General features: G+C 39.8%; 2 protein-coding genes across 4 annotated transcripts; one reads left to right on the forward strand and one right to left on the reverse strand.

Annotated features, from left to right (window-relative positions):
- The first annotated feature begins 634 nt into the window (after positions 1-634).
- Positions 635-13,583, forward strand: LOC103386095 (bone morphogenetic protein 7-like). The gene is made up of 7 exons (XM_008320205.3): positions 635-1,906; positions 7,511-7,700; positions 10,774-10,922; positions 11,121-11,327; positions 11,433-11,506; positions 11,594-11,704; positions 11,791-13,583. The coding sequence occupies exons 1-7, from the start codon at positions 1,516-1,518 to the stop codon at positions 11,938-11,940; spliced, it is 1,272 nt and encodes a 423-aa protein (XP_008318427.1). The 5' UTR covers positions 635-1,515; the 3' UTR covers positions 11,941-13,583.
- Positions 13,584-13,673: 90 nt separating this feature from the next.
- Positions 13,674-20,256, reverse strand: LOC107989214 (uncharacterized). Of its 3 annotated transcripts, none has more exons than XM_017036503.2 (3): positions 19,745-20,256; positions 16,378-17,492; positions 13,674-15,442 (listed from the first exon to the last, which is right to left on the reverse strand). In XM_017036503.2, the coding sequence occupies exons 2-3, from the start codon at positions 17,446-17,448 to the stop codon at positions 15,071-15,073; spliced, it is 1,443 nt and encodes a 480-aa protein (XP_016891992.1). In that variant the 5' UTR covers positions 17,449-17,492; positions 19,745-20,256; the 3' UTR covers positions 13,674-15,070. The 3 variants fall into 3 exon arrangements, with proteins under 3 accessions (XP_016891992.1, XP_016891993.1, XP_024916237.1); XM_017036504.2 differs by having other exon boundaries at positions 16,378-17,511; XM_025060469.1 differs by lacking the exon at positions 19,745-20,256 and having other exon boundaries at positions 16,378-18,892.
- Between the last annotated feature and the right edge of the window lie 2,493 nt (positions 20,257-22,749).

The following is a 22,749-nucleotide window of genomic DNA, read 5'->3' on the forward strand; positions in this document are numbered from 1 at the left end:
CCACATCAAATGTGCTACAAAACATTGTTGATTTGTTTGTATTGAACATAAGCGTCAGTGAAAGAAAACTAAGTCAAACTTACATTTTTAAATGACTTTCAAAAGTATTTAAGGAATGACTTTGAGACAGATTAAAATTTATCTACAAATAATAATAATAATAATGATAATGATAATGATAATGATAATGATAATGATAATGAGAACAAGAATGGGGATGTTTGGGTTTTGCTGATCGATTCACATTATGTAACTTTACTGGGACATCGTTGCTCTGTTGGATTATTTAAGGAATAAAGGAATTTGTTTATTAAACAGATTAGTGGTTTATTTTAAACAGCCAAAGGAAGTTCACCGTAGTGAGTGTAATTCAGGGGCGGAAGGTTGTTCTATACAAACATTTTGGTTTCAGGCCTGTGACACATTAACCATTTCCCTTGAGTTTTATGATCCATTCCCTGTTGTTCACAAACCTCAGGTTTAAGACATGAATCTGTTCTTTTCTTTCTTTGTTATTCCACCCACCCCCAAACCATCAAGTCTCTCTATCAGTGGAGTGCTTTACACATGGCTGTAGTAATTCATAGGAGCCATTGGCATGTCCCATCCTGTACCTGGACTGCTGCTGATTACTTAGACCCCCTCAACTATTAGGGTGGGTGTGACTTTATTGTTTGAGTTCAAAGGTGTCTGTGTTGAAGAAGGGATTATGGGATTTACCTCTTTCTACCTTTAGACTTCTTATAGTGTTTAGGTATGTGTTCAGGCCCAGTTTCTACAAATGGGACGATTGTGAAACGCAAGCTCCCTTTTAACAAACATGTAGCTGCTGAGCCCATGAACAATACTATAACAAAATTTAACTTAGTTAACTCATTGAAATGCAACTATGATTTCTTACATAATATAGTATATTCAGAATATTCACTGACTAACTTTCTAAGTCAATATATAATTGATAATAATTATGACGTCTGGAAACGTAGACAGTGGTGTTTTAATGTCCAACATTTTTATAGTTATGGATTTTTTTTTATTGAATAGGACTGTTCTTATTTACAGCTCAGTTACAACAGTGTACGGGCCAGTCTCATACTAATTAGGCCCGGCTTTCATCGATGGCCGAGTACTTCTGACCAAACAAAAGTAATGCTGATGAGACTGTTGTGTTAAATGAGTCCACATACAATTAGCATCTCATTATACACAGAGAAAAGTGCATGCATTCTACGAAAAGACGGATCCACTCCCTGTCCCAAACTCGCCAGCGTTGGCTTATCCCACCCTGGACCCTTCTGCCCCTCCCCTGACACAGCCGCATTAAAGCCGAATCCCAAATTGCCATCTATCCAGAAGAGCGCACGGCGCAGCGGCATTCATTTTACCGCAGGGTGAAGTGGTGATACTCAGAGCCGACTATTAGACTCCTCCACACGAAGAAACGCTAAATAAAACCCACCACATCTTCGATCCGACTATTTCGCCTCATTACAGCCGTGCGTAAAGCTGCGTAAAATGCTAACGAGAGCTTACGCGACAGTGGCGACCCTCGTGTCGTTGAGTTACTGTGTCATGGCAACGCAGGTCTTCTTCTCCAACTTCTCAGCGGACAACGAGGTGCGCTCCAGCTTCATCCAGCGGCGGCTACGCAGCCAAGAGCGACGGGAGATGCAGCGGGAGATCCTCTCCATCCTGGGGCTGCCGCACCGTCCACGGCCGCTGGTCCACACCAAACATGACGCTGCTCCGATGTTCATGCTGGACCTGTACAACACCATCTCTACTGACACGCAGCCGCAAAGTTACTCCTACAAGTCCGTCTTCCAGCACCAGGCCCCCATGGTGACTCCACAGGACAACCGTTTCCTAAGTGATGCAGACATGGTGATGAGCTTTGTCAACCTCGGTACGTTTACTGTTTACTTTTTTTTAAAATCACGTCAGTAGTCTCTTATAGTTTCTTGTACTATGCAAATTGCGTATACATATACCAAACTAAACCATTGTTATTAAAGCAAGAATGTAACATCCTGTAGCTTTGCCCTGAAGCAGGTAAACTTATCATGGGTCAGGTTACCAATCTTAGGCATCAAATGAGCATCCACCAAAAGTTGGACAAGTACTGAACATAACTAAACCCAAATTTAAGATGTCTTTCCATCTTTGGTTTTTAATATCCACAAAACAAATTCGTGGAGTTACCAGAAATATCTGCCTGAAATGTGGAGAACAAGTGTAGTGACTTCTGCTTAATATGCATAAGACAAAAAAAAAAGGTTCACTGAGATTCTTCTATGCCAAATGAACCAAAATGTTAATAATCTGCTAAAACACTGGAAACTGTAAAAAAAAAGTGTGTTCTGTAGTCGGCTACTTTTTCGGGAAGAACAGGGGACACATGTCAAAATAATAATCATTTAATCAATTTAAGAGGAAGTATCTTCTAATTGTTGGTGATTAACAATTAGAATGTGAGTGGATGGTGAAGACACCATCACCACAGGCATGTTCTGACATGTTCATTGTGGTTTTATAAATGTGTACCTGATGTTGTATTATGTATCTATGGAAGTGGTATAATATACAACTTAAAATATAAAAAATATTGATACTCTAATATAGTTTTTTTATTAACAGGTATAAGACAGTTTAAAAGTTTTACCTTAAAGAAAAATTTACCTGTGCCAATCTTTTCCCCAGTCACAACTCAATGCTTATTTAGACAATATGTGTCATTTTGGTCGATTTCTTCCCTTTGAGTGGGCCACATTTATTCCACACTGTAAACGTTATGACAACAATCTGTATCTGATTCCTCTCTAAAGCTGTGGAAGGTAGGCTGGGGGAGGTGGGGGGTGGAGGGCTTCAGCCTGGTTTTCTTCTGCATTACTCAGGATTGAACATGCATCTAAACACATGTTATCGCAGTAGTCCAGTACAGATGTTCATGGATTTCACATTAATCTGTTTGAATCTTTCTTGGAAGAGGTTTCTTAATTGCGGGGGTCATAGGCATGATTTAAGACTCGCTGAATTGAAGAAAGGCAACTCCTACTTTTGAAGATCCTGAAGTAGCTCCGATATCCCCATGGTGAAATCAGCAGATTGCACGATGCCCACAGCTGAGATCCGGATGTAGTTACATCCAAAACCAGTCCATGTGTTTTAGTGGCCCACTCATGCCTTCAGGGTTGGAGGAGGGTTGTAGGTCAACACGGGGAGAAAAGAGTTCCTTCATCGCAGATGTATCCTCTTGAAATATATTTTCTGATTGTTTGAGAGAGAGAGAGAGAGTTGAAGCGAAGAACGTTTTAATTGAGAAGCCATAGTTATTTTTTCAGTCAACCATAACAATGTAGTTAATGCTTACCATTTGGAAACTGTAAAACTAAAATCTTAAACGCATCACATTAAATTTTATGTCCTCAGCCATGAATGTCTAACTTACAGTCTCAGGCTAATGAGATCTGGAAACATTGTTTTTTGAAAATGAACAACAGCTTCATGTGGTCCCGCATCTGTAGAGTTCCGATTATATAGAGAACACAGTGGATTAGTCATATTTCAGCATCAGGCTCACGATGGCCTCCGGTGCTGATGATCAGCAGAATGTTTTGATTCTCACTGATACATCATGTTGTGGTGCTTCGATCTCGGTGGTCCTCGGATGATCGTTTCAAGACTATAGTAGATTATTTCCTCATTGAGGATTATTGTACTTTACTCCTGTGAAGGAAAGCAGTTTTCAGGGAGCAGTCAAGGGAGAGTGTAGAAATATTTACTTATTTGGAACAACACAACGCCCGTGTACTCACCGTTTTGCCCTGTAATAATTCCCATAGATGGAATTTAAAAAAACTGTTTTCCATTTGTGACCGAAGAGGAGCTTGTGTAGTCACGTTGTAAAGCAAGAATCCCATACATGTGCACAACTGCACATGTGTTTACTCCCGTTTGAATGTCAAACCGCAGGTTGTGCTCCAGATTCACAGCAGAAAACACCAGTCTTGTTGTCATCGAGCCACATTACACAAGGCTGCTGTTGTGCATTAGTTTCTAAAATGCACTCAATCTGGCTTTGCTTTACCTCTTATCAGTCATAGCTGTTCCGCAACTCTGCCGTTCCCTGGTTGCAGCTGCTTAAGTTTTTGCCTAGAGATGTGGACACATGCGTTCACTATAGGGCCTTTTTGAGTTGATCACAGCACACCTGCGGAGCATGGGAAAAGGCTTTAAGACCAGAGAAGCCACTGGGTTTCATTAAAGGGAATGAGGAATAAGAGAAAAAAAAGGAATGAGGGCTCGGTGCTTTTAAATGTTGGAGGAATGATCACTTTACCGAAGAACAGAAGGAGTATTGTGGTTGCGAGAACAGGCGAGATGAAATGTGTTTGTTCTGCTAAGCTGATCTGTGGGGAGCATGAGGAGATCATATGAAGATTTTCTCTTGTCCCATTCTATTAAGTCAGACAATGTTATTATGCCGTCTCATCCTCTGCAAGAAGTTATGAAAAAATGTCAACTTCATTTAGGAGAAAACAAAAAACAAACAAGCTCAGAAAAAACAAAACAAAACCAGTAACACATTAAAGGACTCAGATTACTTGGTTGTTGTTAACTGTTCCTGTGTAGTTTGCTTATAACGAATCAAAACACAGTATAAAGTAGAGTTGTGGCGGAATAGAAAGGCCAAATGTGTTCCTTCAAGTCTTTGTGTCTGTTATAAACCTTTTATGACAGACACTTATAACAGATGTTTTATAAGAAACCCGTTGTTAAACATCTAAATTTGGCGGTGAAATACTTCCTGCTCCATCCCCCTTCTCAGTATCTCATGGCCAGGCTCTCTATGTTTTTACCTCTTTTTTTAAGTATACATGTTACAGACCTGCCCCCCTGTAGTCATAACTTCTACTACTCAGTCAAAAAAAACCCAAAATGGAAACACAGATTAGTCCGTTAAAAAAAACATACCTCTCTGTTTACTGTTGCTAGTTGCAGTGATAATGAACGTTTACAGTTGAATTTTTTTAAGCCAAATTCTAATGCTGTTATGCGTGACACGTGTCGTATGAGTTGACTAAAAACTATTGATAATTTACTGAATTTATTTTATCCTATTAGTCTATGTAAATGTAACAGTCAGAACACTTAATTCATTTTCAACTAGGTGGCATTCAAAGGCTATAAGAATTTAAACAAGAGACACTCAGAGCTTTTGAAGAAGATTTTCATATTTCATTAATTTCGAGTTCATCAAGGTGGTATTCAACTAAACATGCCCAGGATTGATATTGTACATTTTTTTTACTTTGTAGTTTTTGAGACATGTTTGTGTTTTCACAATACCACGGCCCAGGATTGATATTGTACATTTTTACTTTGTAGTTTTTAAGACATGTTTGTGTTTTCACAATACCACACCAAACAATGCAACTTGCACTTTTTAACTGGGATATATTTAGCAATTTCAAGTACTGTGACTGTACTCACAACCTTACATTAAAAAAATGTAGACAAATGCTTATTTTTGGCCAGTGATAGAGTTGATTTTTCACAGAGTGTTACACAGAAAAGGTGCATCATCAAAGGCTGCTGAATGCCTCATTAAAAAAGTTGATATCCACCCTTGTATTTAAGCTAACACTGAATAAAACAAATCAAAGGAGCGCTGTAATTAAACTTTTACTCACTACATATGCTGCATTACTAGTACTATTAGTGCAATAAGTAATTTAAAGAGATGCTTCCCTAGGAATTTCACCGTAATAATTGGCTTTATCAAGGCAAAGAGTTAAAGAGTAACACCATCCAACAGTATTCACAGCACATTTTAGCGTAAACCTAATAAATGAAAAAGAACTGAGGAAAAAAATATTTACAGGATTTTATGGTTCACATTGCATTTCCATCATCCATCCGACTTGTGTGTCAGTGCAGAAAGGGTGATGCGTCCAAAGCCACCCACACTGATTTGTAAAAACTCCCACTTACTATAAAAGCACTGGGTTAAGTATATCTCCATGACTGTGTGGCCCTGCAGTGTCAGAGGAATTCGTAAGTGTTGAAATGCCTCCCAGAAGGAAGTTTGCATATCTGAGGTCTGATCTCTGCAGCTAATGGTCTCTAACATAAACACACCGAGTCCTTACAAGCAATTATTGCTTTCATAAAAACACCCCTCGTTCCCTTCCAGCATTTAATTGCGGTCAAACAAATGACTCGCAGGGTTCAGAATGCGCTGCTCTTAAAGACGAATGGGTTGTGTGTGCTTGTGTGTCGTTAGAAGTGTTTTTAGAAGACGCCGAGGTGTGTGTTTAAGTGTTCCCCTAATAGAAAAAAAACATCTCTTCTCGCTCTTCGCACTGAGCTGCTAGGTGTAAATGTGACTCTCTTTGCACTGAGCTGCTAGGTGTAAATTTGACTCTCTTTTATTCAAAACAATACCGAAAAAGACATCTCTTCTCGCTCTCTTCGCGCTGGGCTGCTAGGTGTAAATGTGACTCTCTTTTATTCAAAACAATACCGGGCGATTACGAGTAACACAACGCCGTGTGATGTCATGATGATGTCACAGTGTACGCCACTGGGTAGGATGTGTGTTTAAAGTGGCTGATGTCAGTGCCCTGCTCTGCTCACCTTCAGCAGAGCTCCTCCCGAGGAGCAGCACAGTGACTGCTGATGTACAACACACTCACTAACACTCCAAGAAACTGTCAGGTCGCCTCTGAACCCTGTTCTTCTGGAAACTCTGAGCATGAAGGAGCTTCATCTGGGTCAGGGCGGGCCGGAAACCTGACATCTTTACGCCACCCGCCGGTTGCCGCTTCGTCTTATCCTCTACAATCAGAATAAAATCGCTGCATGGTAATATACATGGCAATGTGCTCAGGGAGGTGTGGGTGGTGCAGAGGCTGGCAGTTAAGTCACACATGAATTTGTGTGGCTCTCTATACTTTAAGTGTGTTTGCAAAAGCACACAGGCTGCTGTGGTTTTCCGGGCAGTGCCTTAACAGGCCTTTTCTTGTGGCTCAGCACATGTGTGCAGTTTAAACAGGGAGCCAAGCTGAGCTCTGAGTGTGCTTTTTCTCCCCCCACAATGGCATGTATGGCAGACTTGACTTAAGTGATGTTTAGATCAACCTCCTGGCCCACGGCAGCTGGATTTTTTTTTCCTATAGCTCTGCTTCCGAGATGTGGGCAGCGCATTGCAGACATCAGAGAATCCTTTGAGTCTGTGACAGTTTCAACAGAAAACTGAGGCCACTGGCTGGTGTACCATCTGATTGTACTCTGTGGTTTGGTTTGGTTCCACACATGCACAAACTTTCTTTCCCCAAGAGTTTCAGAAGCATTATTTTATCGTGTGTGTGAGTAAAAGACAGGGATTTAGGACAGAAATATCGTCAACAATTAACTCAAAGAGTGGGAAGAAACATCCTTTTGGTAAATTAAACACCTGTTCTTCTTACACGCCATTTCTAAAAATTACCTACTTTTATTCTCACAGTTGACCAGGATCCGGAATTTCTCTACCAGAACCACCGGAGAGAATTCCGCTTTGACCTCTCCCGTATTCCAGAGGGAGAGGCCGTCACAGCAGCAGAGTTCAGGATTTACAAAGATTTCATCCAGGAACGGTCGGAGAATGAAACATTCAAAGTCAGCCTTTACCAGGTCCTCCAGACACATTCAAACAGGTATGAGTGTTTTCATTTTAGTGCTATATTTACTTTCAAGTTTCTAAGGAATCAGACTCCACAGTATATTGTACTGTGAGCACGGCTCTACCAAGTGTTTAGACGACAAACACATTTTTATTTTCTTTAACCACCAGTCATTTTGAGTGACTGGGGCTGGACCCAGCCAGCCTTTTATAAGCCTCTATTTTTTGTCCAGATAGCTGGGCGCTATAAAAACTCAAATCTGTAGTTTGGTAATTTATTTAAAACATTTAACAGGCAAAACACAAACGTAATTGCGCTTCTAAAGGTTTGTTAAGGCGGGACAATGATGGCTTGTTTAAATATATAAAACAAAAAACAAAAAAATTTGTATTAAGACCATATGAACAATATCAAATAGATTTGATAATAGATTTGAGATCAAAATTAAATTATATAAATGTTGCTTGCTGCTTGAATCTCAGCTGTATAGCAGCGCAACATAATGACTTTGTCTTCTTTTACTCATGAATCAAGAATAGACGGTGTGTAGTTTCAAGTACACGTAGAGGTCAACCCACACGTCAAGGTCAAAATAATAAATGCCATAAATAGCATAGCATTTTAAAAAAAATTTCTTTTAAAAATGCTATTGTGATAGAAATGATCACAATTAACGATAACAATTTTGCAAAGCTAATTTATGTTGTATAATCCCATTGATTTTGAATGTTACTTTTTTGCAGTGTTTAGTACAATCTTCTTAAAATAAGTGAGCTTCAGTTAGCCAGTTAGCATCTCCCTGTATTTGACATTTCTCAACAAATCCATTTAAAGTCTTTAGAAGTAGCGTGGTCTAACTTTACTGTGAATCACAGTTATTGGCTTTTTGTTCCGTGTGCTGTGTCTGCTGAAATGTTGCCTCTGATTATTTCTGCCAGTGTCAGTGTCAGCTATGGACATGTTTGCACAGCCATTAGTGTAAATTACAGAAACACGGCGGTTCTCTCCAGGACCAGTTCGCTCACACTCAGTCAGAAGTGGACAGGTCCCCGGGAGACCTGCATTTATATCATGCAGCTCCAACCACAAATAACACTTTGTGCTCCACACGTCATTTTACTCCTGACTCTGTCACACAGGTGCAGATTTTCTCCCGTGTGTCTGTCTGGCCGTCTGTGTCTTTGTTTGGTCTGTCAGTTGGCCAGCTCCAGTGTTACTCATTCTGTTTTCCTGTTTCACTCCATGTCTGAGATTGGATAAAAACAGGAACAGCTTTTTGTTTTTGATATTATTTTAGTTGTACTCTTAACTGCCCACTTCCTCCTAAATCTGACGTCTACTATCATTCCTAATCACAAAATCTCTGTACCTTATTAACCTCTCTGCCTCAGCCTGTAAGGGGCCATTAGTGAAGAAGTAGAAGAAGAAAAAGAAACTCTTACAAGTAGAAGACTTAAAAGGAGAGCTCAGGTTTCTCCTTTGTCAGAAGTCAGTACTTTAAAATGCATAGTAAAGTTCAGCATGATTTGAATGTTTTGCTTGACACAGATAGACAGTTTGTTAACCAAAACATTGTTTTCAACAGATTGTGACATAATGACTTACAAGTGTTTTTATTTGTCGAGTTCAGCCAAACACCAGCAGTGAAATGGTTGAAAGGTGGAAAAAAAATAAGAGGTGTTAGTATTCAACACTGAACATTAAATAAATAAATACAATTCCTGGTTCAGAACACCTAGTATTTTACAACAATAGAAACAGAGAAACAACATCTAGGGATATGAACATGAACATGTATACAGTCAATCTAATAGTATAACCTTTCTTCATAATAATAGTTATAACAAATGGAAATAATACAATAGAAATAGTATAAACAGCTGTAATGTAAATAGTAATATTTGTTGGTATAAGGGAGAAAATAATAATAAAAATAAAAATAATAATTGGTATAAGGGAGAAAATAATAATAATAATAAAAATAATAAATACTCGATCCTACGTTTAGTGCAAGACTGCAAAACTATTTTTGTGATCTAATAAAAGTTAGAAAAAGTAGTAGAAAGCCAAGGAAATTAAGAAATAAATATTTAAAAATTTCCTATGACAAGCTCATAAATAATCATCTTTAGCACCTTTTTTATTCACTTTTGAATTGGTGGGGATAAAAAAACAATAATGCAGGTTGCAGTCCTGCTCATGCCCATTTCCAGAAGTTTCTAAAGAAAACGAGTCAGGACTGTTGTCCATTTTTGTATTTGTAAACAGTGACATGCCTGAATTATACTATCTTGTGCTGAAAAATGTTCTTCTGACTACGACAGAAAATTCTGTAATTCACTTTTGCGCAGATTCTGAGAAAAAGGAAGGAAATAAAAAAAGTCTATCTTGTGTAGTGTTTTTTTTTTATGGCAGTGGCTTTTATTTCAGTCTATCTTGTGTAGTGGTTTTTTTATGGCAGTGGCTTTTATTTCAAGTCACGCTCAAGTAAATTCAAACAAAAACAGTCATGAAAATATTTAAACATGATTGTGGTGAATCAGTATTTGTTTGCAGGAATGTGAATGACACATTTTCCCACATATTCTTATTTTACTACACAGTGGTTTAAGTGACACCCAGTCAAACATTTGCTTAAATTTATATATTTTTAGCAGGAATACATTTTGTTCCCGGTTGCCAGTTATATTTAAGACTTGTGCGTTTGAGAAACTGAATTTCCCCTTCAAAGTGCTGTTAAAGCCAACTCTATTGTCATGCACAGACACAAAGGCTATTCCATGTAGACGAGCAGGCAGCAGGGCCAGAGGACAGACGTCTGCCTGCAGGTCTCAAAGTCAGCCTGAAAACACATCTATTGTCCTTCAGATCTGCTCCTGAGACTAGACATCAGTCGAGAGTTTCGTTTTATCTTGGATGTTACAGTACTCTGATTATATGGTTGATCACTGTGGGGGAGACGTTGACATGATCCAAGATATTACGTGTGTTGTCCAAGACTCCATGTGTTTTTATTTGCCATTAAGTCTTATATTTTATTAGGTTTATTCTGAAAACAATGTCTTTAATCTCATCAAACTTTATTTTAACATTGTTTTCGTCTCAGTGAGGTAGAACTGTTGTTGCTGGACCAGCGTCATATTTGGGCCTCAGAGGACGGCTGGCTGGTCTTCGACCTGACCCACACCAGTAAATTTTGGTTGGTCAAACCTGAGAAGAACCTCGGCCTACACCTGGTAGTGGAAGACGGCCACGGTGAGTTTCTAAGGTTATGAACTGTATGGCCAAGAAATCACAAAATGAAGTGAAAATTAATAAATAAAAAAAGAGATAACATAGTTGTTAAATCTTTTTAGAATGAAGAATTTCAGTTCACAAAACATGACATTTAGTGCCTGGGTACAGGAGGAGATTTTCTTTGACCTAATTTGTGTACTCTGTCTCCCCCTCTAGGCCAGAGAAGGAATCCCCACCTGGCGGGGCTGGTTACAGGCAGCAGACCCCAGAATAAGCAGCCGTTTATGGTGGTTTTCTTCAAAGCCAGTGAGGTTCGATTTCGCAGTATACGTTCCGCTCAAGGCCAGAAGGGGCGCCAATCCAACCGCTCCAAACCACAGAGAACTGTTCAGGATGCGCTGAAGGCAGTAGAGGCCGCAACAGGTGTGTGGGCTTAAATGTCACTGCTAACAAAACTAGCTGTGTTTATAATGTCTTTTGAATCTTTTCATAATATTTCAACTCATTTTCTCAATATTTCTCTTCCAGATAACCTTGGATTTTCTAAAGAAGGATGTAAAAAACACGAGTTGTTTGTCAGTTTCAGAGACCTGGGCTGGCAGGTATAAATCATTTGTCCCTGACTTGATTTAACTTACATCACATTTAATCCTGATTTACCAAACCTGTGAATCTTCTCCCGTGTTCAGGACTGGATCATAGCACCAGATGGCTACGCAGCATACTACTGTGAAGGCGAATGTGCTTTTCCTCTCAATTCCTACATGAACGCCACAAATCACGCCATCGTGCAAACTCTGGTAAGTCCAGACAGAAAGCCATGTTTGAGCCTACTTTCACTTTTTTCCGTTGAGCACTCATTTATCGCCCCCCTCTATAACCACAGGTACACTTTATCAACCCGGAGTCTGTGCCCAAGCCCTGCTGTGCCCCGACGCAGCTTCACGGCATCTCGGTGCTTTACTTCGACGACAGCTCCAACGTCATTCTGAAAAAGTACCGCAACATGGTGGTCAGAGCCTGTGGCTGTCACTGATGACACGTCCTCGTCCTGTTAGGTTTTTATCAAACAATGAAAGGAGAAGGAAAGAAAACAACAGACTTTGTCTTCCGCCACAGGATGACTTCCACTCTGAGAGACTGTGTTTATGAGTACCAGCTGGGCCGCCCATGCAGTATTAACCAGTGCCACGGCCTAATCAGAACACACAGGCTATGGGCCAAGCAAAGGATTGGATTAAAGTGTGACAAGTGGACTAAAAAGTGCACTTAAAGGACAAGGAAACATCAGAGTCACTAAAGAAGCTTCGAGTATATAGTAAAAAATATAAACTCTTAAAACATATGAGTATATTTCAGAATGTTACATCCTTCCTGTTGGATCATCAGGCCGTGTTTATTTATTTTTTTTTTTGAATAATCACATGACTTTATTTGTAACACAGAAAGAAAATAGTTCAAGAAAAGCTCTTTAGTCTCCTGTTCATCATCATCAGAACATCAGTCAATTATGTTAATGATGCTAATGTTGCTAACTGACATTCTTCTCAAACCAAGGTGCTAAACACAAAAGGAGAAGCAACGACACCTTTGACTTTAAAGAGCTACGAGCTTTGTGGTGTGGACAAGTTTGTTCAAGTCGTAGTAGTAGTTCACAACTCCTGTGTTTGCAGCACTTTTTTTTTTTTAATCACATCGTTCACATCTTTAACGAAGCACGAAGAAAGTTTTTCAGTTCAGTTCATCGAGCCCTAAATATTTCTGGCACACACTATAGTTTCCTGTGATGAAACTTTCACAGCCCAATCCAGCTGCAGGTGTGAGGCATCTGGATCATTGCTCCATAGGCTGCTGATGCAGAGGAGCTACAGTAAATGAAGAATGACATTATAAGACACTTAATAACACAGTGTGGGATCGAAGAGCAGGCTTGTGAAAGACACACAGTCTTCAAAATGTCAGTGATTCATCTTTAATGTGGCCGCGTGACATCACCTCTGACTGCAGCCGCCTTCTCATGTCAGAGCAGATCTGCAGGTGATCAAACTGAGGTCGTAAATGAGACAATGTAAAATTGAAGAATTTGAATAAATGGAAGCTGTCTAACCAGAATCAGATGTATGTTTTTCTTTTAAGCAACTCAATCTCATTGTTCCCCAGCATCTCCAGAGTTTTGGTGGTTCCGTAGTGGAGCTGCTATTACACCAGCTTACACATCTGCCTTACATGCAGAAGGTCCTGGGTTCAAACCCCAAAGGAACCACATACTTGGTGCCTCCAATTGGGCAGCCTGTGTGGGTTGCAAAGACTCACAATGTGAGAGATAAATAAGGGTGTTATGTGAGGAAGGCAGGAAGCAGGTTAGACCCAAACGCAGCACTAGGGAGACTCTCTTCAGGTGCAGCAGGTGAGCAACAACAACAACAACAACGCACAGGAATGTAGCACAGATTGCAGGCAGGTTCTTTAAACGGCTGTGGATGAGCAACAACAATGTCTCTTTCGGCTCTTCCCCAAACATCATGGACGTGGAATTCTCTTCTCAACTTGAATTACTAGGAACACAGACCCTGACCTGAACAGACCACTCACCACTGCTAACAACAGAACAATGATCTCACACACACAGATGGAGGGAGGGAGGTGTATATATATATATACCAGGTGAAACCAGAGAGACTAATCAGGGAGACACAGGTGAGTGTGATGACACTAACTCCACCCAGCAGACGAGACAGGAAAGGGAAACACACACAACCCTGACAAAGGGACTTCAATGAATTATTATATTATTATTACATTAATTCAGGATTTTAAAAAATTCAGGCTCAATTGATAATGATAATGAAAGTAATATTACCCATTACATAAATTCTAAGTAATCAGTGAAGAAATATCCCTTTTCTAAACTGTATTCCTATGTGTACCATAAAGTACACATAGGAAGGTACAGTACTCGAGACCACAAGTTACACAACAATATATTTATTTAACAGTGAGAAAAGTGGCTGTAACTTGACACAAAATAGAATTCCTCCATGTTTTCCACGATGCTGAAGACATCTTTTTTTTTCACATCCTAAATTAAATTAGGACACTGAGCGTCCCAGTCAGTCCATCAGCCCAAGCATGTGTACCAGGCTTTGCATTCCATCCCAGTAGGTCGTCAGCTTCGACAGTGGATGTGAATGTGGAGTTTCTGTGTTGTAGCCGTGCTGGTGCAGACAGAGAGAAATTACAACATTTTTGACCGACACAGATGTCTGTCTATTTTTTTACAGGGCTTAAAAAACATGCTTCCCGATCAAGGACACCTGACAGTTCAACTTGCCTGTCACATCATTAGCTTGGTTTTCAAGGGGACACAAATTAAATGTGTCATAGTACATTAAAAACAGATTGAGCTGAAGGAGAAAAAGCGTGTCCACGTGTACAACACATATCAGCACATTAACTTTATTTCACTTCACCTTATTATATATTAATTTGCATCAGTCGACAAACAAAGGCATTCTCATAGCAAAGCATTTTACACCACAGCGCCCACCCCTGGAAAACAGCATTAAATTTGTCAATGCAACGAAGAAACAGAGGTAGAGGTGTGAAAATGTATTCTCCTGATTTACTTTAAGAAAAAGAAAAGAAAGAAAAACAATGATTGTCATTGTGCATTTACCCCGGGACACTTTAGAGGTGGAAGCTGGACTGGTTCACTGATAGTATCAATGTATTGATTGTCTACATGTTCACAGGTTCACATTTTTTTTCTTCCTAATTGCCCTCAAAATAGTGGTCAAAAAACCCCACATGCCAACCTAGAAAATGGGTGGAGGGGGGTCACTCATAGTGGTATATTATTATTCTTTTTTTTTTGTTATGTATTAATTTCATAGTGTTTGTGTTTTTACAGAGTGCAGATGTTCGGTGGAAACTATAGTGTCGGTGACTCAGACTGATTCCAGCCACAGCACTGACTAATATCTTGCGAAAAGTCAAAATGCCCCTTTTTACCCGGTGTTTCCAAAACAACGTGTTTTTAATTTTGTCTCACTTCTGTTATTTCTTTTTGTTTCTTCTCCATGACATTTTAGAAGCACAGACACACAGATCAGGAGGTAGAGAGAAAGACAGCAAACACATAGAAGAGTTAAGACAAAGTGACCGAGTTACTGTTCTAATTCCATACAATGAATTTCCAGGTGTCTCAGCTCAGGGGCAGAACAGTGTCTTCTCCGTGCTGCCTCTGCCACCTCCTTCTCCCCCCCTGCTGGCTGCTGTGGCTCTGGGAGAACGTGTGGCTGTGGTGCCTGCAGGGCCTCACGCCCTCCTTCCGATTTACTGGGTGAGGTTTTAGGCGTCAGGGTGACTGACAACGGAGGTGGTGCTGCTGAGACAGGTGTGAGGGCCAGGCAGACGTCCCCCACACTCAGCTGACGGCACTGCAGACCACAGAGACGGGCAGTTCTCTGAGGGCAGCAGGAGGACCAGCCCTGTCCACGGACAAAAAACGGGTACTCCACGTAGACGTCCACCAGTTCCTTCGTGGAGACAGGAACAAGTTCATGCACAGAATTAGAACCAACCACAGAGAAATCTTTGCTTTTTAGGTGAGCTCTTCAAATTTCAAACTGTTTGTTTGGGCTTCCATTTTTTGCTTGAGCTCTCTGCAGTAATAGCTACAAAAAAAACCCAAATAAAATAGAAATAAAATATATGTAATTCCTAAAAAAATAACCTGTGGTTTAATATTTCTTAAAAACATTAATCAGGGTTGTGGACAAAGGAATATGTTTTAGTAATTTTAACTTTAGACTTTTTTAAACTTCTCCCTCTGAGAGTCATTAAACTTATTCCACAATATTTTGCAATAGACTCATTGACCTAACAAAACGTTTGTTTAATATTGTTGAAATAGCCATATTTGAATCAATTTTTTTTAAACAAAACGTTTAATTTGTTTAATATTGTTGAAATAACCATGTTTGAATCAATTTTTTAAATTTTTTTTTGTAATTTCCTCATGTCATTTGAACTCTAGTAGGAGCACCTACAGTTTCTAACTCTAAAAAACTCTAGTAGGAGCACCTACAGTTTCTCTCCTGGAATTGATCAATTATTACTGATTCTGATCACTAATATAAGAAGTATCCCATAATGCTTAGCTTTCTGAAAACAAGGATTGGTCACGGCTCATCACTTTGTGACGTACGGTATGACCATTTCTGACTGACTGACTTAGATGCAGTTCTCAAAATCGTTCGCTAGAGGGTAGTAGGTATCTGTTGGCTGTATTCCTATCCACTTGTAAAGCAAGCGATGAGTAGCTCAAAAGAATTCAATAACTTATGAAATACAGCGTCATGAACTTGCTTGTTGCCAATTCTATCATCGCACAAATTAAAGCTAAATATTATTTTCTGTCTCCTAGATTTTATCCTTCACCTTATTATACTAAGCAGCCATTTTCCATTACCTGCGTCTGTAACTCGTGAAGCAGAATGAGGAGGCGTGAGATGCAGGAGGAGGAGGAGGAGGAGGAGGAAGGGGAGATATGAGGAATGATTCTTTGAACTGTGCAGCAGCTCAGGCGCAGATCTGGACAGGCCAGTGAACCCAGCAGGAAGTCCTCCGTCTGAAGATGCTCTACTTGTCTCAGTCGTCCATCTCTGAGTTCAATGAGCGAGCCGGCCACAAAGTGAGGGATTAGCCAGGGGAAATGATTGGACGGAGATGACGAAGATGAGGAGTTTTTGGAAGAAGGCCGAAGCTCAGACCTGAGGATGCTTTCCTTTGCGGTTTCTGAGTTCCTCCCAGGGGAAACTCTTTTGAGGGGATGTTTGGAAGCTGGATTTGACGAGTCTGACGTTGTGCGGAACATGCTAAGATGGTCATTCTGTAGAGACCGAGGTAGACAAGTGCTCATCGAGGATGGAAAAGAGTTTTCAAACCGAGACAAACACTCCACTTTCTTCTCTCTTGCCTTCGTGTACGGTCCTTTGTTCCTACCGTTGGTCTGTCTGTCCATGTAGGATCCTTTGCCTCTGGTCGACTTGAGCTGCTCCCAGTCATATCCGTTATTTACACTGAGACCCTCGGGGACAAAGGAGGTAGGGCTGATGATGGAGGTGTGGTGTGGAGAGTCAGGGTGGAATACAGGTGTGACAGGGAAGTGTCTGCTGTGCTGATAGTGATGAAAAATGTCCCACCCAGAAGGCAACTGGTTGAACCCTCTCCACTCCGTCCAGCTATGAGGCTCCCTGAACCCAGACAGTGGGTGAGGTTTGGACCGGATTGATGGGTGAAGCTGCATCCAGGGCTGGTACAGAGCAGGAACACGCCTGGCCACCGGCTGGAATGGACTTGTACGTGGTGCCCTAAAGTCACCGAGGCTCTTGTGGGGATACGGTGTTTTGAAAGTTTCAGCATCACACTGCTGCTGCTGCTGCTGCTGCTGCTGCGACAGGGGGCTCAACCTCTGGTCCCTTTTCTTCAGTGGTAAGCAGTCTCTGTCTGGGACCAGAGCTGAGTTTGGTGTGAGGCTCATTGGCTCGCTCTGCCCGTCAATTACAAGAGTTACTGCATGTCCTCCTGCAGGGGTGTTGGAGATCTGGTCAGGATATTTGAAACAATTTTCTCAGTATCAGTTAGCAGAGTAAAAAGGAATGTAAAAAAAATAATTTGTACTGTAAATGCCCGGAGCTCACATATTAGAATGCAGCACCTGGTAAAATGTTAGCCTTTAAATACCATCTTTTTGTCTCAACAACAAGCCATTACTGTCAAATTAGTTTTTTTTAAGGCACCAATTCCTATATGGTCTTAGCTTGATTGACATCAAACTGTGCCTTTAAATGGCTGCTATGGTAACAAAGTACAGCATTGCGTGGTTGACAAAGGAGCGATGATGTCAAGAGCAAGACAAAGTAAAAGATCCAGAGTAAATGTGAGGTTTAAATTGGTCACGGCAAGAATGTAGTGCAGGAAAATTCCACATCCATTAAGATGTTCGAACAGGTAAGGTACTTCCATGCCTGAGTTCCTTAACCACATGAAACCATAACCCCAGAATGGTGCTGACTATGACTTTATACAAAAAAGAAAAAGAAAATACATCGAGAGGGTAAGCATCCATGCACAGGAAAAAAAATGGAGAAAGGAAATTCCCAAACACTTAAATTTTAAAAGTCATTGAAGGCAAAGCTCACCTGAGGACAGTGAATTGTGTCAGTGTAACAGCTGAGTGTCCGCACTGTGTGTGTGCGTTTCTCTGTGTTATGTGTAAGCACTTGGTTATTACACTGAGAAGTACTCTTCAGATCTCTGTCTGGATTGTAAATGTAAATTTATTTAAAGGGCAGTTGCAGAGTTATTGGCCACTCACACGATGACGGTCACACAGGAACATTTTATACGTAACCAAATCATGACCCAAACAAGTCTTCACTGTGCTGTTCCTCAGTCCGTGACCATATGAGGTCACCAGTGAAGAACAGCGTGCTAATCTATGGAAATGAACTGAATTTCAACGAGCACAGAAAGACACATTTTAGCTGCGCTGCTCAAATTGACGCCTGTGAACCCTTCCTTGGAGATAACGTCTGCAGTATTCTTGTATTATCCTCAATTTTCTGTATTTAGTTGTATTTCTTCGACTATAGGTGGTGCTATCATGGCAATTGTAAGGCCGTGGTGTACAGCAGGGGTGGCAAACTCGTTTTGGTTCACGGGCCGCATACAACGTAATTAGATGTCAAGTAGGCCGTACCAGTACAAACATAACATAATTTACTATAATTAACAATGAGTCCATGTTTTCCCCCTCTGTTTTCAAAGTACAAGTATACTGGATATTTATTACTATTAATTCATATGTAATGAAATATAACTTTGCAAAAAATACCATGATCTGAACATAAAGTATTTGTGTATTTTTTATTTTATTTTTAAAATTAATCAAGTGGGCCGAATTGAACTGCCTAGAGGGCCGGTTTTGGCCCCCGGGCCGTATGTTTGATACCCCTGGTGTAGAGTAACATTCTCAAAGTCCAATACAAATACAAACACACACACACATATATATATATAAATACACACACACACATATATAATTTAATTATTTAATAAGAAAAAACAAAAATTGTTTTTTTATCTTGATAAAAACATGAAGAGATTATATTATTATTATTAATTTTAATAGATAATTATTAATAAATTATTAATAAATTATATCCATCCATACTGTTCTTGTTTTGAAAATGTCATTATACATTTATCTTTGGAGACGGACGACGTACAGTAAGAAGTGCACCTGGGGACACAGGCGTGAGGCTGCTGTCGCTCACTGATGGCAGCTAATTAGCACGAACTCCACTATTAAAACATGAACTTGAAAACTTAAAAGGTCGGATAACGTAACAGTTGTATGAAATACTGGGGAAAAAAAGAAAAGTGTTTTAACACAATACTTTCAGTAATCAATATACACTGAGATGTTGTTTTTATGGTCATTCTGAGGTTTTTTTTCTTTTTTTAGAAATTATTTCAAATTCATTTACTTTAAATGTACATTCAGATGTTAACAAGGAGTCTACATTGGAGCAGACTGCATTACATCACAGCAGTAGAAAATAAAACATGTCTAAACTCAGTTGCTCACCCTACAGAAAATGCGTACAAGGTGGTTCTTCCATCCATCCATCCATCCATCCATCCATCCATCAATCCATCCATCCATCATTCATCCATTCATTCATCCATGCATCTGACCGTCCACATCCTTCAACACACACACATGCATGTATGTGCACTACACACACACACACACACACACACTTGCTTACCTTATGTCATCCCAGGCTGCAGGTGAAAAGGTAAAACACAGTGGAGTGAACAGAAGCCTCCAGACAGGGTCTGCAGACGACAGACTGGATCAGACACTCTCTCCTTTTCACTTCTTCTCTCAACCCCTCTCTCTCTCTCTCTCTCTCTCTCCCTCACCTCTCTCTCTCTTACCTCCCACTCACTTTTTACATTATAAACTCCCACTTTCACACAGTCAGTCAGTCAGTCAGTCCTGTTAACCTTCCTCAGACAGATTCGATGCCACCTCCCTTCCTTTCTCCCCCCTCTCAGATCTGAACTTGCTCACCCTGTATTAGCTGTTGAGTAGCACTCTCACTCTCCTGCTTTTGTAATCACCCTCCTCTTTCCATATTCCACGCACTTTCTCCCTTGTACTGTAGCTCCGTGCAGCTCTCTGTTGTTGTGTGTATAATTAGAAATGAGATGGCTGTGCAACTCCTCAGCTGATGGTAGGCGTATGACTTGCTTGATGGCTTTGGCGCTTCGCCCGGCGTAGTGAGGGCGGAATTCAAAAATGCTGCTTTAGACATGGACACACAAGTGTGAGAAGAGAAAAAACAAACAAACCTCAGACTGTGAAACACAAATCACACAAATACATCTGCTGTCTGACGGTGCCGAGCTATCGTTGGTTCATCTTCTTTGTGTTATTTCTCACCTCAAGCGCAAATGTGAGTGATGTTCCATCCCAGAGTGAGTGAGAAACCAAACAGAAAGGTTCGCTTTGAAATGGTCAGTAATTGCTTTGGACCAAAGAGCTCAAAGGTCAACTTTAAGTACCACTAATAATGGTCTGCTGCAAAAGATAAAAAAAAACAAGAAAAAAAAGAAAAAGATGATTCTTTCATAGATTTCCAGACCACATAAACATCTGAGGCTGCTGTGTGTCTTTCAGAAATGTTTGTCTGATCACCTCCTACGAGCTACCAATATCTTGTATCTCGCTTTACAATGCAGCAACTTTGCTTTTGCACAAAAGCTGCGGCCACAGTTATTGATTTTGCAAGGCCTGAGAGGGTGAACCCCTAGTCATGAGAAACCCACACATAGTTTAGATTGAGGTGAAGAGGTTTTCTCACTTTGAGTCACATCATACTTCCTCTGCCCACTCTCCCTCCCTCTCTCTCCCTCCCTCCCTCCCTCCCCCTCTCTCTCTCTGCCTATCTCTCTCTCTCTCTCTCAGTCTTTTAACGTTATCTTTTCTGCTTTTTTTTTTTTTTCAGTTTGGAGGACAGACGTAGAAATAATCAATTTCCCGGCCCCTCACTCTATCTAAGCCTAACTGTGAACAACGTTAGCTCCAAAACATAAGTCACTGGATAATTGTGACCAATGTTTCAGAGGCAAAGTCTGGCCTCGCAACCTAGTGAAAGGCCAAACTTGCAAGATTGCACACACAAACACAAACAGACACAAACAGACACATACACCTACAGCGTCTGCCACCAATTGTACGTTTTAGGCTAAACCGCCACAACCCTTGACATTTACAAAGAGCTCCCCTCTGTATTGATAGAAATCACCAGTGACTCCTACTACTTCCCAGATGCTAAATTACAGCCCGGTTTGCAGTTTCACTAGTTTGGCACAGTTTCGGTTGTTCTACTTTATGTGTAGAAAGTATGTGCAATAAGCAAATTTGTTGTTGGATTAGCCGCACATTTCTAGTCTTGGTTTCATACCTATCAAAGCCTTTTTACAGTTAAATGTCAAGCATGTAGCTTTCCACTTCTAGTTATGGCGCTGTAAATGAAGTGACAATGTACTGCTGCAAAATGATCAGTTTATATAAATCCACATCCTGTAAAAATCTACAACATGACCGCAACTTTGAAACAATTATAGCCTCACCTAAAGCAATAAAATAAAATAAAATAAAATAAAATAAAATAAAATAAAATAAAATAAAATAAAATAAAATAAAATAAAATAAAATAAAATAAAATAAAATAAAATAAAATAAAATAAAATAAAATAAAATAAAATAAAATAAAATAAAATAAAATAAAATAAAATAAAATAAAATAAAATAAAATAAAATAAAATAAAATAAAATAAAATAAAATAAAATAAAATAAAATAAAATAAAATAGCTGTTTTCCCAATGTTGGACAAATAAAGAAATTATTGAAACACACTCTCCAAATAAAGAACTAAGAATTGGCTACCTCTCTGTAAGTTAAATGCTATCAGATGATGTCATAATTCCATTTAATACTTTAATGTAATCCATAACTTATGTAAATATTACCTAAACAAAAAATATACAGCAGCATACAGTATATTACCAACGGGATTTGTACGCTATAGCACATCCCTTCCGCTAGATGGTGTCCAGTGTACACATGCAAACGACGACACAGATGCCACGATGGTTATAAAGACTTGGCTCGTAGCAGTCTTTATAACCCCTGCAGATGGCTACACAAAATACCTCAAACCAGTTAAACAAAATTTACCTTCATTTTATTTCATTTATAGAAGATTTATTAATATATCTGGAGGATTGAATTTGAGTGTGGTTTACAGCCATGTCCTTTCACTGGTATTACTAATCAGAAAACAATACACTCTAAAAACTAAACCAAATTACTCTGAAAACTTTCAACAAAATTTTGTTTTTAGTATTTTCCTTTTTTTTTAAATCCTTAGTCCTGGACATTCATGGAAGACTGTGGTCGACTATTGAAAAGACTGGTGAACATCAGTGGTATTTATTTTTGTTATAGTTAGAGGGCTCTAACTACAACAATTTGCTGATATACTGATTTAATATGACTCAACAAACCTTATGAACTGCCCTGATCCTGAAGGTGAAAAAGAATAGTGTTTCTATGTCTGCAAGTGGAAGAGACAGAGAGAGAGAGAGAGGAGAGAAGGTGAAGAGGTCGGTTGTAAGAAGACTAAAATAACAAAGGCATCTGTCCCTCCTTGGTATTTTCCACTCTGTTACATAAAATCCCTCACTCCCTCTCCTCAGTCC

This window comes from Cynoglossus semilaevis, chromosome 11 (genome assembly GCF_000523025.1).
Source record: "Cynoglossus semilaevis isolate Cse_v1.0 chromosome 11, Cse_v1.0, whole genome shotgun sequence".
Taxonomy (NCBI): Eukaryota; Metazoa; Chordata; class Actinopteri; order Pleuronectiformes; family Cynoglossidae; genus Cynoglossus; species Cynoglossus semilaevis.